This window comes from Bos indicus x Bos taurus, chromosome 1, assembly GCF_003369695.1.
Source record: "Bos indicus x Bos taurus breed Angus x Brahman F1 hybrid chromosome 1, Bos_hybrid_MaternalHap_v2.0, whole genome shotgun sequence".
In the NCBI taxonomy this organism is placed as follows: Eukaryota; Metazoa; Chordata; class Mammalia; order Artiodactyla; family Bovidae; genus Bos; species Bos indicus x Bos taurus.
The window spans coordinates 125,351,370-125,365,677 of NC_040076.1; the positions used below are offsets into that span (position 1 = coordinate 125,351,370).

The following is a 14,308-nucleotide window of genomic DNA, read 5'->3' on the forward strand; positions in this document are numbered from 1 at the left end:
ATGAAAAAGCAGAGATATCACTTTGCCAGCAAAGTCTGTATAGTCAAAGCTACGGTTTTTCTAATAGTCATGTATATTTGTGAGAGCTGGGTCACAAAAAAGGCTGAGCACCAAAGAACTGATGCTTTTGAGCTGTGGTGCTGGAGAAGACTTTTGAGTTCCTTGAATTGCAAGGAGATCAAACCAGTCAATTCTTAAGGAAATCAACCCTGAATATTCAGCAGAAGGACTGATGCTGAAGCTCCATTACTTTGGCCACCTGATTTGAAGAGCCAACTCATTGGAAAAGACCCCGATGCTGGGAAAGATCGAAGACAAAACGAGAAGGGGTTGGCAGAGGATGAGATGGTTAGATAGTATCACCAATACTCAAATGCATGAATTTGAGCAAACTCCAGGAGACAGTGGAAGACAAAGGAGCCTGGCCTGCTGCAGTCCATGGGGTTGCAAAGAATCAGACACAACCTAGCGACTGAACAACATGTACCAGCCTGAAAGCAACAGGGGTGCTATATCCGGATCTGGCTCAATTTGTCTAAGAGAGGTCAAGTGAAGTTAACCTTAAAGTGAATGCTTAGCCTCTGTGGGGAAGAAAGGAATCACAAGATCCAAGAAAATGATAAGACGAGAGGTTGAATTATTTATCAGAGAACTGCTATGTGCTCAGGGCAATGCTAGACACTTCACTTACACGATATCATTTAATCTTCACAGCCAAGAGCTTCCTAACTAGGTTACCTGTTTCTTCTCTTGCTGCTGTGCACAGTGGCCAGTGATCTTCTGTAGCTACACCACTCCCTTGCTTAAAACTGTCAAGTTCTTCCTAGCCTCACCTCCTGTCATGCCTTCCTTTCCTCAACTGGAGCCACGTTGACAGCTTTCCCTTCCTGCCCAGATCAACACTGCTTCATCCTTAACACAGTCGTTCCTGCAGCTTCCTCAGCCTGGAACACCTGGTGCCCTATTTTCACTTAGCCAGCGCTACCTTCTTACTCAGGTCTCAGAGCAAAATTTACCAGCTCTGCAAAGCCCTCTTTGACTGCTGCTGCTGTCCGACTCTTTGCAACCCCATGGACTGTAGCCCACCAGGCTCCTCTGTTCATGGAATTTGACAGGCAAGAACACCGGAGTGGGTAGCCATTTCCTCCCTGACCCAGGGATGGAATCCATGTCTCCTGCTTGGCAGGCGGATTCTTTACCACGGAGCCACTTTTGGCTACCTACCATGCATCTTAAAGAAGCACCCCTCACCCACTTTCTGTCTCGCCTCCCTGCTTTTTTTCAGTACCTTTTACCATTGGAAATGGTCTTATTTGATTTACTCTCTGGCTCTTCCTATTAGCATATAAATTCCATAAAAAAGACCTTATTCTAACATCACCCTACACCCCCTGTGCCTAGAACAGTGCCAGATGCAGAGTAAATACTCAATTTGTTGATGAACCCAGTAAAGTGGATGGTGTGCTCATGCTGGTAATGAAATCGTGACCATGACCACACAGCCGGGAAGTGACTGGAAGCCACTGTTTGCTACAGGACAAAGCTGAAAGAAGTCTTTGCAGTCCAGGGATTATGTTGTATGGTTTGGCCAAATCCTGCTGGGCTACAAAATACAAAGAGCTGGGTTCTCAAGGAGGTACTCGGCTTTTGTGAAGTTTCTATCAAGCCCTCGTGGAAGATGCTCAAGGTCAGAAATCCATCTTTAGAAATCACATTCCACCCAAAACAACCAAAGAGCTCTAAGGTCTTGAGGTGTCTGACAACTAGACTCATTCAGACGTGAGGTGATGGAAGTGATTATATCTAACACTTTGTGCCTTTGCCCCATCCAGTCTTGTTTATTGCTCTGGGCAGTATTTGGGTTAGAGGTAAGTATCTGTACAAATTAATCAGAGAGAAATATCATTTTAGGCAAGATCAGATATTTTAACATATTTACCTTGTTGTCTTCAACACATTCTGCAAGGAAAGAACTGAAAGCTTCAGACAAAGTGGGGAGAAATAAAAGTCCTAGAAGGCAATCAGAAGAGGGAAGGCAGCAGGCAAGTCCTCTATTTTCTCCAAAAGCACATTATATCCTCCTCTATATTCAACAGAAGGGTCTGTTGAAAGAGGTACACTGTCTCCCACATAGATATAAGGAGCTTTGCAAGGTCTTCAAGGGCTTTTGGATTCTCAGTGGGTGCATGTAGGACATCAAGATAAACTAACAAAAGGCTGAAATCTAGGACAAAGACAGGTGGGTAGGTATTAGTGTACTCAGGCACTAAAAATAACTTGAAGGCTTTTTCCATATAATCCAAGTTTTATAAGGATATATGAAGTACAAGGAAAGCCACACTTGTGGTAATCTGAGTAGCTGAGAATTTTGAACTTTGTGATAAGCTATGGTACCTAAGAGAATCATCTTGACTCTTCACACTTGTTGTGGCTCAGTTGCTAAGTCATGTCTGACTCTTTGTGACCCCCATGGGCCGCAGCACACCAGGCTTCCCTGTCCTTCACTGTCTCCTGGAGTTTGCTCAAACTCATGTCCATTGAGTCAGTGATGCCACCCAACCATCTCATCCTCTGCTACCTTCTTCTCCTCTTGCCCTCAATCCTTCCCAGCAGGGTCTTTTCCAATGAGTCAGGGTCTTTTCCGATGAGGGTCTTCCCAATCAGGGTCTTTTCCAATGAGTCAGCTCTTCACATCAGGTGACCAAAGTACTGGAGCTTGATCTTCAGCATCAGTCCTTCCAATGAATATTCAGGACTGATTTTCTTTAGGATTGACTGGTTTGATCTCCTTGCAGTCCAAGGGACTCTCAAGAGTCTTTTCCAGTACCACAGTTCGAAGGCATCAATTTTTTGGCACTCAGCCTTCTTTATGGTCCAACTCTCATATCCACGGACATGATTACTTGAAAAACCATAGCTTTGACTATACAGACCTTTGTCAGCAAAGGTCCTACTCTTCACTCAGAAGGACACTATCAGTGTAAGTGCTATGATTGTTAATGATGTTAATCATGAAGACTATTACAAGAGAAGCTGTTCTAGAAATAGCAACAGATCTAGAATTATGCAACTTGTGAATGGTATTATAAGTTCTAAAACACAAGCAGGCAGAATAATGCTTTATCTTAGCACCAAAACTTTCTCATTCTTCATACATTGTTAGTCATGGTTCTATTATGCACTAGAAAAAGAATACATTAGACCTCATAATACATGAAGTAAAGAATATTCTGAGGTTTCGACAAGTTCCAATCAAGACAGCAAACAGGTAAAAAGATCATTCCTGGCTTAAAGACTTTGTCTAACAAATGCCTAGTATTTGGGCTTCCCAAGTGGCGCCAGTAGTAAAGAAACTGCCTGCCAATGCAGGAGATATAAGAGACATGGGTTCGATCCCTGGGTCAGGAAGATACCCTGGAGGAGGGCACAGCAACCCACTCTGGTATTCTTGCCTGGGAATTCCCATGGACAGAGGAGTCTGGTGGGCCACAGTCCATGGGGTCTCAAAGAATCAGATACTGAGGTTAAGTGGCTTCAGTTTGAAAGCCACTTAACACTTAACAAGCCACTCAGCATGTTAGCAAGCATGCTTTAGGGCAATCAAGTCAGAATTCAACCAGTATTTTTATACGTTGAAACCTCTTGAGAAGTACTCGAGTGGTATTTCTGCTTTGTAGCACACATATATAGTATTTGGCACAGACCTGGACAGGCTGCAGATTTTTCTGGAGAGCATACATTCTTAAAATAAGAAGGATGTATCAGGGGAAGTTGAGGATAAGCACCCTATGAAATACATAAGGTACATATGTAATCTTGGAATTTAGAGTTGAAAGTCACATTAGCAAAATATTAGTGATTGGAGACTATAAAGATTTAAAAAAACCTTAGAACACCTTTTGTTTTTTGACACAGCACTGCACCCTGTGAGGGAGGCCTATAATAGGCCCAGATACCTAAGCTTCCCAGGAGTGAGTGAAGAGTTTGACAGAGCCTGTATTAAAATGTTTTGTTGTTCTTCAGTTGCTAAGTCGGAGAAGGCAATGGTAAACCACTCCAGTACTCTTGCCTGGAAAATCCCATGGACGGAGGAGCCTGGTAGGCTGCAGTCCATGGGGTCGCAGAGTCGGATATGACTGAGCGACTTCACTTTCACGCACTGGAGAAGGAAATGGCAACCCACTCCAGTGTTCTTACCTGGAGAATCCCAGGGACGGGGGAGACTGGTGGGCTTCCATCTATGGGGTCGCACAGAGTCGGACACGACTGAAGCAACTTAGCAGCAGTTGCTAAATCCTATCCGACTCTTTTTCGACCTCATGGACTGTAGCCCAATGGGTTCCTCTGTTTGTGGGATTTCCCAGGCAAGAATACTGGAGGAGGTTGCCATTTCCTTCTCCAGGGGATCTTCCTAACTCAGGGATCAAACCTGAGTCACCTGCATTGGCAGGCAGATTCTTAACCCTTGAGCCATTAAAACCTTAGCATGGCTAACCAACTGAAAAGCATCTTCCTTAATGTTCTTAACAATCTGCTCACTCCCAATAGCTATTGCAGCAATAAAACAAAATATGATGAAAGAAGAAAAACAATCTAATAGCCCTTCATGTAATAGAACTATTTAGATGCCAAAGTAGCCAATGGATAGTGAGGTACTCTTTTTGATTTCAATGTTTCAGTGATATGGAGGACCAAATAGTGTTTTTAATCAAAGTTTTGCTCTTCTAGACTCTTGTTAGCGCAGCTGCTGAGAACTCCAAAGATCGTTACCAATGTTCTGAAGACATATTACTGTGTAGTTGCTAAGTTGTATCCGACTCTTTGCGATCCCATGGACTGTAACCTGCCAGGCTTCCCTGTCCATGAGATTCTCCAGGCAAGACTATTAGAGTGGGTTGCCATTTCCTCCTCCAGATCATCATCCTGACACAGGGATTGAACCCGCATCTCCTGCATCGGCAGGCAGGTTCTTCCATCAGTGAGCCACCAGTGAAGCCCCTAAATCTATGAGTTTGTTTTCTATTTTGCATGTGCATTCATTTGTATTGTTTTTAAATTGCACATAAGTGATATCCAGCATCATACAAGTCTCCTCCACTCTTGGCTGCCCTAAATCCAGTGCAATGCTGTGGCAGAGAGGTGGTGGGAATGGAGCATTACCAGGTAGATAATGGGATCATTCACAGGAAAGCCATCAGCATTTCTTCCCAGTGGATAGTCGTGATCATTGAGCATGGAGCGCAGTGTATGAGTAGGGCTCTTAAGGAGTCAGGGTAGGGACAGAGGGTGGACTAGGAGTTCCCGAAGCTGTGATGGAAGGGAAAGAGGATTACAGAGACCAGACTCCCCCAGTCCTGAAACAGGCAACCCGACATTGAATCCCAAATACCTGTCCATTGCTGGAAGATATTAGTTACAAGACACACCCTCTCTGTGCCTCAGATTCCTCCTAGAAATAGTCTATTTGCTGCCTGATAACTGCACTTGTGTCCTCCCAGTTACCACCCCAAGCTCTGCCAAACTCATTCACTGCACTCATAAGGCGCTTTCTCCAATGTGAACTCTCCAATGATCAGAGACTGGATTTATCAAGAAAAGATTTCCTGCATTCACTCTACTCATAAAGTCTTTCTCCACTGTGAATCTCTGAAGATACCGAAGGCCGGAGCTGGCCGTGAAAGCTTTCCCACATCCACTGCACTCATTTTCCCTCCAGTGTGCACAGGAATTGAGGTGGTGCATTTGATTAAAGGATGTACCATCCTGAGTAAAATTTAAAGTATAATTTCCTTTTCAAATTCTATATAGTTTGAGCTCGCCATTCTAAAAGGAGCTTTAGGATACATTTCTTGTTTTGGCATAATCTGAAAATACCAACTGTAACTTGCAAACATACACAAAATAGAGGAGTCCAATTACCCTCACATTACTAACCTTGGCAGTCTTCCCTCATCCTATTCCCTGGCCACTCCTTCTGTGAATACTGCACACTGCTGCTCAGCTCTGGTAATTTGTATAACTTTTTTTTTTTTTTACTTTGCATTTGGGCAAAGAATCCAGCGCCTCATCCTATTTTATACTATTTCCCAGGCTCTTTTCACATATACCCTATTTCAACTGTTTACATTTGGATTTTCCATTATGAGCTTCCTTTCAGAAATCTTGGTTAATGGAATTCTATAATAAACAACAGTTTAAAAGTATTTTTAAAAATCTACTTAATGAAAATGTCTTTCTCAAAGATTAAGAATTAAATGTCAACTGTAAGTAGTAAAGAATCCGCCTGCCAATGTAGGATACGGGTTCAATCCCTGGGTGGGGAAGCTTCCCCTGAAGAAGGAAATAGCAACCCACTCCAGTATTCTCGCCTGGGAAATTACATGGACAGAGAAGCCTGGCGGGCTATAGTCTGTGGAGTTGCAGAGTCAGACAGGACTGAGTGATTAGGAACAGCACAAATGCAAATCAAGTACAAAAATGTGTCTTATAAAGGTACCAGCACTATAGAACTGTAGTTTTGCTGTTTTAGTTAAAAGATGTTCCCATCATTAGTTTTCAGAACACTAAAAGTTTAACTACCACTGCATGATAACTACACACCAGTGACTTACATGTTATTTCATCCTTACAATAAACAGGCAAGGTTACTGCCATTTTATAGATGAAAATAGATTCCAAAGGATCACAAAGCTAGTAGTAGGAAAGAGCTGGTATTCAAGTATGAAGCCACAGCCCAGCTTCTTCCTCTTTCTCCATTACGCTATGCCACATCTCATTCAAAAGTCAGAAAATAAATCTTTAAAGTTTCATGCTCTGTGTTTTCTAAGGATAGGGAAAAAACTATAAAAATATATAAATAAAACAAATGCTTTTCCCCTCCTCTGTGGCAAAATTAACACCTAATCTAAACACTGAGTATACTAAATGGCAACATTTTAGTTTCCTTTTCACCAGGCAATGAAACTAAAAAAGCATTCGAATAGTCATTTATATTAACAGCTTCAAAATCACACATTTTAAAATGCTAAAATTTGTTTTTATTTATGTTTTGGCCACACTGCACAGCATATAGAACTTAAGTTCCTGCACCAGGGAGTGAACCTGTGCCCCCTCCAATGGAAGTGTGGATTCTTAACCAATGGACCACCAGAAGTCCCTCAAAACTCACATATGCTTTGAAAGTGTATTTTGTACCCCAAATTATGAAGTGAAATCATATCACACATAATCAATCATGTAAAGAGAACATAGCACAAAAAATGTCTAAAAAAGTGGTAGTTGGCATATCTACTTGGTATTACTTTGTTTTCTTTTTTACAGTTTTTACTCGAAATAGAAAATGCTAATGTGCCATTTGGGAAAAAACTTTTCTAATTTTAAAAGCAAATACAGAAACTTTCAAGAAAAAGTAGGCTTGAAAAAAGAACCAACTCACATGCTACCACATGGATGAACCTGAAGGAACACTATGCCAAGAGAAATACGCCAGTCACAAAATGACAAGCTCTGTATGAGTCTACTTATTTGCAGTATCTGGAGTCGTCAAACTCACAGAAACAGAAAGCAAAATGGTGGTTGCCCAGTGTGGGGAGAAGGGAATTAAGTTGTTTAATACATAGAGCTTTAAGTTTGTAAGATGAAAAGTTCTGAAGACAGGTTATATAACAATGTGAATATACAAACACTACTACACAAAAATGGTTAGGATTTTTTTTGTTTCTTGTGATTTTTGTTATGAGTATTTTATCACAATTTAAAACATTTAAAGGAACCAGTGAGTTATTTTTAATGTGATGATACTACAGTTATGTCTTATGTCATTTAGAGACTAGTAAGTGGATCATCTGTAGACTGATGGGCACCAGGGAAGCTCATCCTATTATTCCACTTTCATGTATGTTTGAAAACATCCTCAATCAAACAGAACTTTTAAAAAATGGAACCAAAAAGAAAATGAAATTTCCTGATCAAAAAAATTATCTATCATGAAAATATTTTATTATGGTTTAAATATATAAAAACGTAGAACATTTTAGCTACAACTGATAAATAAGACACATCATTTACTTCACTTGGGAGAAAGCTGCTGAAAACCAGATATGGTTTGCTGGGCTTACGTTAGAAAAGCTGTATGGAGAAAATTACATGAACAGTCTAAAGTTTGCTATGAAAACAATGTATTTTATTAAAGTAATTCAAAGTCAAAAAACAACAACAAAAGGGAAATTCCACAACCTTTGCAACTATATAATCTTTATGTAGAAAAACTATAAAGTGACAGTCTGGAAAGCAGCTCCACAATAAACTGAATCCTTACATCAAGAGTAACTAAAATGATGGAATCAGTTCACCCAAAAGAAATTTAGTTTTGCCATAGAGTATTTCAGCTGAGCTGATTTCAACTGTATTATTCTCAATTCTGAAAAGTTGTCTTTCCTGATATTTCAAATCACCAAAGATACAACATACAAGAGCCTGCTGAAGTCAAAAGAACAAAACACATACTCCAAGCACAATTACATATAAAAATGAATGAGGGCTTTTTATCTACACATCTACAAAACTGCATAAATAACCAATTACACATATGATCTGTGTACACTGAAGCTCCATGAGGTGGTACTGAATAAACACTTGAGGCATAGAATTTTCAACACTGGAACATGGCTCACTCTGGTCAGCAGCGCATTCCCACCTTCTAGTCCAGCATCACAACACTTCCCCTGGGATTTGTATTTGTGTCTTATCTAAGTCCTGGGAAGTTGATAACAAATAAAGAAAAATGCCGAAAGGAAAATGGACGAAATATCATCTAAAATCTATTCTAAAACATGCCTGTGAAATATGAACAAACCAAGCATTTCGTGAGTTTTTACAGTCATGTTCCTTTAAACTTACATTAGTGTCTTCATTAGTACCTGCACTGAATTTTCTGTAGCTTTTCCATTAACATATAATAGAAGAGGAAAACAACAAAGAAAAAAAGCTCTTATTTTCTTAGAAAAAAAGTGGTACTATTTATTTTAAAAAACAACCTTCTCTGCTAAAGAAATCACACTATTGTGATTATGAAAATGGGTTAATTACTTTGACAATACAGACTTATTTTATTTTTAATAATCATAAACTATTACCATGGTCATATAATTTTTCAGAACTTATGAACATAATGGAGACAAATATGTACAGAATATTTCTAATAACCTATATTAGATCATGATTATAACTGTTAAAAATATATTCAAGTACTCAAGAATATTAAAGTTTGGGGGAAAAATGCAAAAGTCGTAAGCATTTCCTCCCTCTTAGATTCTTTAATTGGGATGAAAGTCTCACGGTAAGCCCACAGGAATGGTCTGTAATAAAGAAAAATTAGGTCAGTGTACAGTAATTTCTGCACACTTTAGCAGAAATGGCAAGAACACTTTGAGCCAAATCTAAGCATTCCTTTGGGTCAGGGCTTTTTGTTTTAGTTCTTTCATCTCTAACTTCTCAACATGTCACAGTTCAGAAGTGCCTATACACCTACTAACAGTAATAAGAAAATACAAAATCAAAGAAAAGATTCATAGGCATGATTCTTTTCAACCTTAGGCCTCTCTTTGATAAGAAATAAAGGACCGTTTTTTCTCTCTCACCTATTAAAGAGAGCGATTAAATGGTATTAACCTAGTAAGGAATACCTGTTTATGTTGGAGCGGAAGAGTTTAAGCCACGCCCTTTATAAAGAGTAGATAACAGAGGATTTCCTCCTACATGTAGCTGTTGGGGAGGATAGACATGTCATAGAACTGGAACAGGATACTTCCTATAACTGAACAGCCATGCCTACAAACATTTTCATGAACCTGCAGAAATTCTGCTAATTAAGTGTTCTTTATACAAGAAGCAATGAATACTATGCTTTTATAAAAATATGTGGAATATCTCCCCCCGTCCCATTCACCAATTTCTGACCATTAAGCTTTCACTGAATCCATAGAGAATTAAACACACTTACTCTGGATATTTTCTCATTAAGTAAAGCTGGAAATTATCTAACAATACCACTTGCAATTCCAGGAAAAAAAAAAAAATTCAGTACAATCTAATATGAACACTAGCAAGCTTCACAGAATACATATTCTATCAAGCCTACAGAATCCCCATCCATCACCCAAAAGGAAGTCAGTCTTACCCACTGCATAAAATAAAGATGTTTGTTACATATCTAGATGCAGATTAAAAGAATTGCTAAATTCTACTGCAGTAGAGAAAAAAATACAAATAAGCACTCAAAACCGACCTAACAATGTCTACTCACTCCTGCTTCTCCAGGCTACTTTTTTAAGAGACAGAAAAATAAGCATAACTTGCAATTTGACTGGCAAAATCACTTCCTGACTAATCATTTCTAAGCCTATACTAGATACCAATGATGATGGAATGCCCACAATCACCAGCAACTCAACCTTATTATTATTTCTGCAACAGTAATTATATAAAATTCCATTCTCCCAGGCAGTGAACAAGGGAGAAAAACAGGTTCTTTAAAAATGGCTGTATTTGTAGGTTTTTAGAAACCAGCACCAAATGTTCATGTTTAATTATTCTAAGTAACATTTAGTAATTAACTAAATGCCTATCAATATGGACAAACAAAAGAGTGAATGATAAGGAAATAACTTTCAAGCAATAGTGCATGTTGTTAAGAACCACTAAGTAAAATAATCTGACACATTTCTACAGCTTTTGTAGGTTTGCCCAGTTTGGAAATAACATGCCTCAATGCTCAGTAATATTCCTACCCTTCAAATCATGAGTACAGGTTTTTAATTTTGTGACTAGGCAAGACCAAGTACAACTTGAAAAGATACTTTTAAAAAACAAGCTAACTCAGAACAATCTGTTATTAGAACCATTACTCTATTAAGAAGGGAAAAAACCATCAAATCACTGTAAAAAGTGTCTAAATGAAAAACTGAAAGCAAGGTTCACAAACAGTAGCATCAGTTCAAGTCTACATGACCCTTTATTACATTGTAGCGATATTATGTTCAACATTACATAAGTTTTCTTATGTCTTCCTCACACTGCAATTTATCCCCACTGTACAACAGATTTCAACTCTGAAAATGGTTTAAATCAACTTTTTGCATCTTTAATTTACAAACCATTGGGTGTTATGTTTCATAAAAATTTATATCATTTTAAAATTCTACTTAAAAGCTAAACCTAAAACTAAACCCTTTAAAAACAAAAAACCAATGAAGGTGCTTTAAACAGAACCTTGTAGAAATATTCTGATACCAGTGTTTGAAAGAGAGACTACGGAGGGCTATAAAAGGGCAACCTTCATAAAAAAAATTCTATGGCCAATTACTGTTAAATTCTTTTAAATACATTTTTCTAATGATAGAAAATTAAATCAAAAGATGGAAGTTTAATTTTTCCCCAATAAGTAGTTGTTCAGGACATGGGTTAAGTGTACTGAAATCATATTGCTTCTTTGAAAAAAGAGATTTTAGCCAGGCATACCATTAACAAAAGACCACGCATATCTGCCTAGTCTCTTGATCTCTGGGTACTAGTATTACCTAAGGGAACATTACCAAAGAAATTGGTTGGCAAGCCTACCAAATATGAGTCTTGGGTCCCTCAATTTTGACAGTCATCTTAGCAAATACAAAACTTTAGCTACTTGAAGAGTGAAGCTTGTAAAGTGCATTAGGTGTAAGAAACACAACGGAAGTGCTAAACTCACTTAGCAGGATTTTAAGGGACTTGATGTCATCAACAGGGCAAAAAAACAACATTTAAGTTTTCTGTTCAGATTTTATTTGAAATCTAATTCAAATTGTCAAAGCTACAAAAGGGGGGAAGACATCTGTATTATTTTTTCTAAGTCACAACATCCTAAAACAAAATACTACTACTGCCAGCAGATCCATTATACACATTTCTGATGAAATTCATTAGCACAATAAAAATTTCATCTTGAGAAACAGCCACAACAAAAGTAATTTATACAATATAAAACAACAACAGGTCTACAGATGCAGTTACTTATGAGTTTACACATGCATTCACAAACAAATAAAAACCCCAGGAATGCTCTTTCATTAGATTTTTTGTTTTTCGTTTTTTTAAAAAAACAGACCATTCAGGCACAAAACAAAATCGCATTTCCAATAAGTGACAGCATCTTAAAAATTTATGTCAGTGTTTGTTTTTCTTTGACTTTTTATGAGACCTGTGTGGAGATCGGGACTGGGATCTGGATTTCTTCCCTGATTTTTTAGGGGATCTAGACCGTGATCGCCTAGATCTTTTAGGTGTCCTTGAACCAGATGGAGATCTGAGGAAACAAACAAAAACAATTTAACCAAAGTACTCACGTGATCAAAACAAATTATCCTTAAATTATCTAAAATGATCTTTAACAGGGCACAATGAAAGTCACTGAAATAAAAAAGGCTGTAAACTTTCCAGATTTATACTGTGCCTACTGTATGCACACACTCTCACACACACACATTTTGTACTTCCTATGCACCACATCAGTGATCACCGGTAGCAGGCATGGCAAGACAGACTCCCGAGCCCTACCACTGCTCTACTGACTCAAACTCTCGAAATCTGCATTTTAACAGCTCCCCAGATTATATAAGCCAAAGTTCAAAATGGCATCCAACATCATTCACAAAACTTTTGAACGCAGTGGCTTTGCAGCCTATCTTCAGGAAAAGCACCAACTACTGCAATTTCAAGGGAAAGACAGCACTCTGTAAGTGCTATGCATTAAAATTACCAAAACAAATAATTATATAATTTTCATGAATGTATATATATATAATATATGCACAAGTACCATTCAGAAAAAAGAGTTATCTGTTATAGAAAAATTTTACTAAAAAATGGCTACAATAAAAACATTTTAGGATAAAAAGCAGTTTCAGCTCTCAGGAAAACTCTATAAACAAAACACTTCTAAATCACCTTTCTGGAACTTGGAGGAAAAAGGTATAGAACACACTAAATTAAATGCTGAAGAAATAGTCCATGGTATTTATGTCCACAAGTCTACCCAAGAACTTGCTAATAAGAATACTGCTGGGTGGGGAGGGAACATGTATTTTTCTTTCAGCCTTGACAAAAACCAAAGACTATTCCATAGAAACTAAAGAACAGAAAGGAAAGAAAAGCAGCTACTCCTACTCCACAGAAAACTGATGCTTAAAATTCCTGGCTGGTCTTTACGTGTTGGAAGCTTTCTTGTGCTTTAGTCATGAGTAGACTGGGGTGGGGAGATGGAAAGGAAGAATCTAAAATGAAAGTATATCTGTTTGGTTTTCTAAAATCCTTTCAAAAATGGCTGCCAAACAAATTATTTTCAAAAGCTGGTGGAATGACAAGGAAACTGGCATTTGAAATATTACAAAAAAATGACTTGTGTTTACCTTTTGGCCTTTTTGCTAACATCTCTAGGAGAATCTTTGTGAGATGACCTGGACCGTGAGCTCTCTTTATGAGATCTTTCTGAACGCTCTGATCGCTCCGATTTTGGTGATGGGGATTTCACTCGTCTACCACTGCTACTGCGAGATGGGCTAGGGGACGTACTGTGTCGCCTTTTCCTATGGAACAAAGCCCCCAAAACATCCCGTAAGTGAGCAAAGGATCAGGTATATCATTTTCCTTCTACTAAATTAGCTTTTAATTCCTATCAGTTTACACTATCTTTATTTTCACTAACCTTATTAATGTTATTTTCTAACAACATTCAAAGCCTTTTTATACTTAGAACAAAAAAGTCTTAAAGATAGGCTGATCGACACAAAAACTGAATTCAACTAAACTGGATTTTTCTCTGCTCTAAGAGAGATTATTGGAACAATGGACAAAATTCCATCAAGATCTCTGATTAGATAATAGTGGTTTTTTTAATGTTAATCTCTTGCTCTTGAAAATTTTTTCTTTTTGTTCAATCTGGAAACTTTTACTGTGGTTAAGTATGTAAATGGGGCATCATGTAAGCAAGTTATTCTTAAATGATTGGGGTTGAAGGGAGAAAGGAAGAGGAAGAAGAAAATAAAGCAAAAGGAGAAATACTTTTAACACTGCGGGAATGAAGGTGAAAGGTATCTGGAAATTCTTTATAGCATTCTTGTAACTTTTCTAGAACTCTTATATCAAGATAATAATAAATGACAAAAAAGTGATAGATTTACTACTTTACCAATTAGTATAACCATGTGATCTTGTAACTATATGAAGAGTGACTAAGTCAAAATTTTTTAATTTGCATTTGCTTGGTTTTTATTAGGAA

General features: G+C 38.1%; 1 protein-coding gene across 6 annotated transcripts in view; it reads right to left on the bottom strand.

Moving 5' to 3' along the window:
• Positions 1 to 8,160: 8,160 nt before the first annotated feature.
• The window catches only part of U2SURP (U2 snRNP associated SURP domain containing), a 53,445-nt gene continuing 47,297 nt past the window's right edge, over positions 8,161 to 14,308 (bottom strand). For 4 of the 6 annotated variants that reach the window (XM_027544159.1, XM_027544169.1, XM_027544197.1 and 1 more), the window contains 2 exons: positions 13,440 to 13,616; positions 8,161 to 12,337 (listed from right to left, as the gene is read on the bottom strand). In XM_027544159.1, the coding sequence (XP_027399960.1) occupies positions 12,199 to 12,337; positions 13,440 to 13,616 (316 nt within the window). In that variant the 3' untranslated portion in view covers positions 8,161 to 12,198. The remainder of the gene's footprint in view (positions 12,338 to 13,439; positions 13,617 to 14,308) is intronic. The other 2 variants (XM_027544173.1, XM_027544183.1) reach the window with 2 other exon arrangements.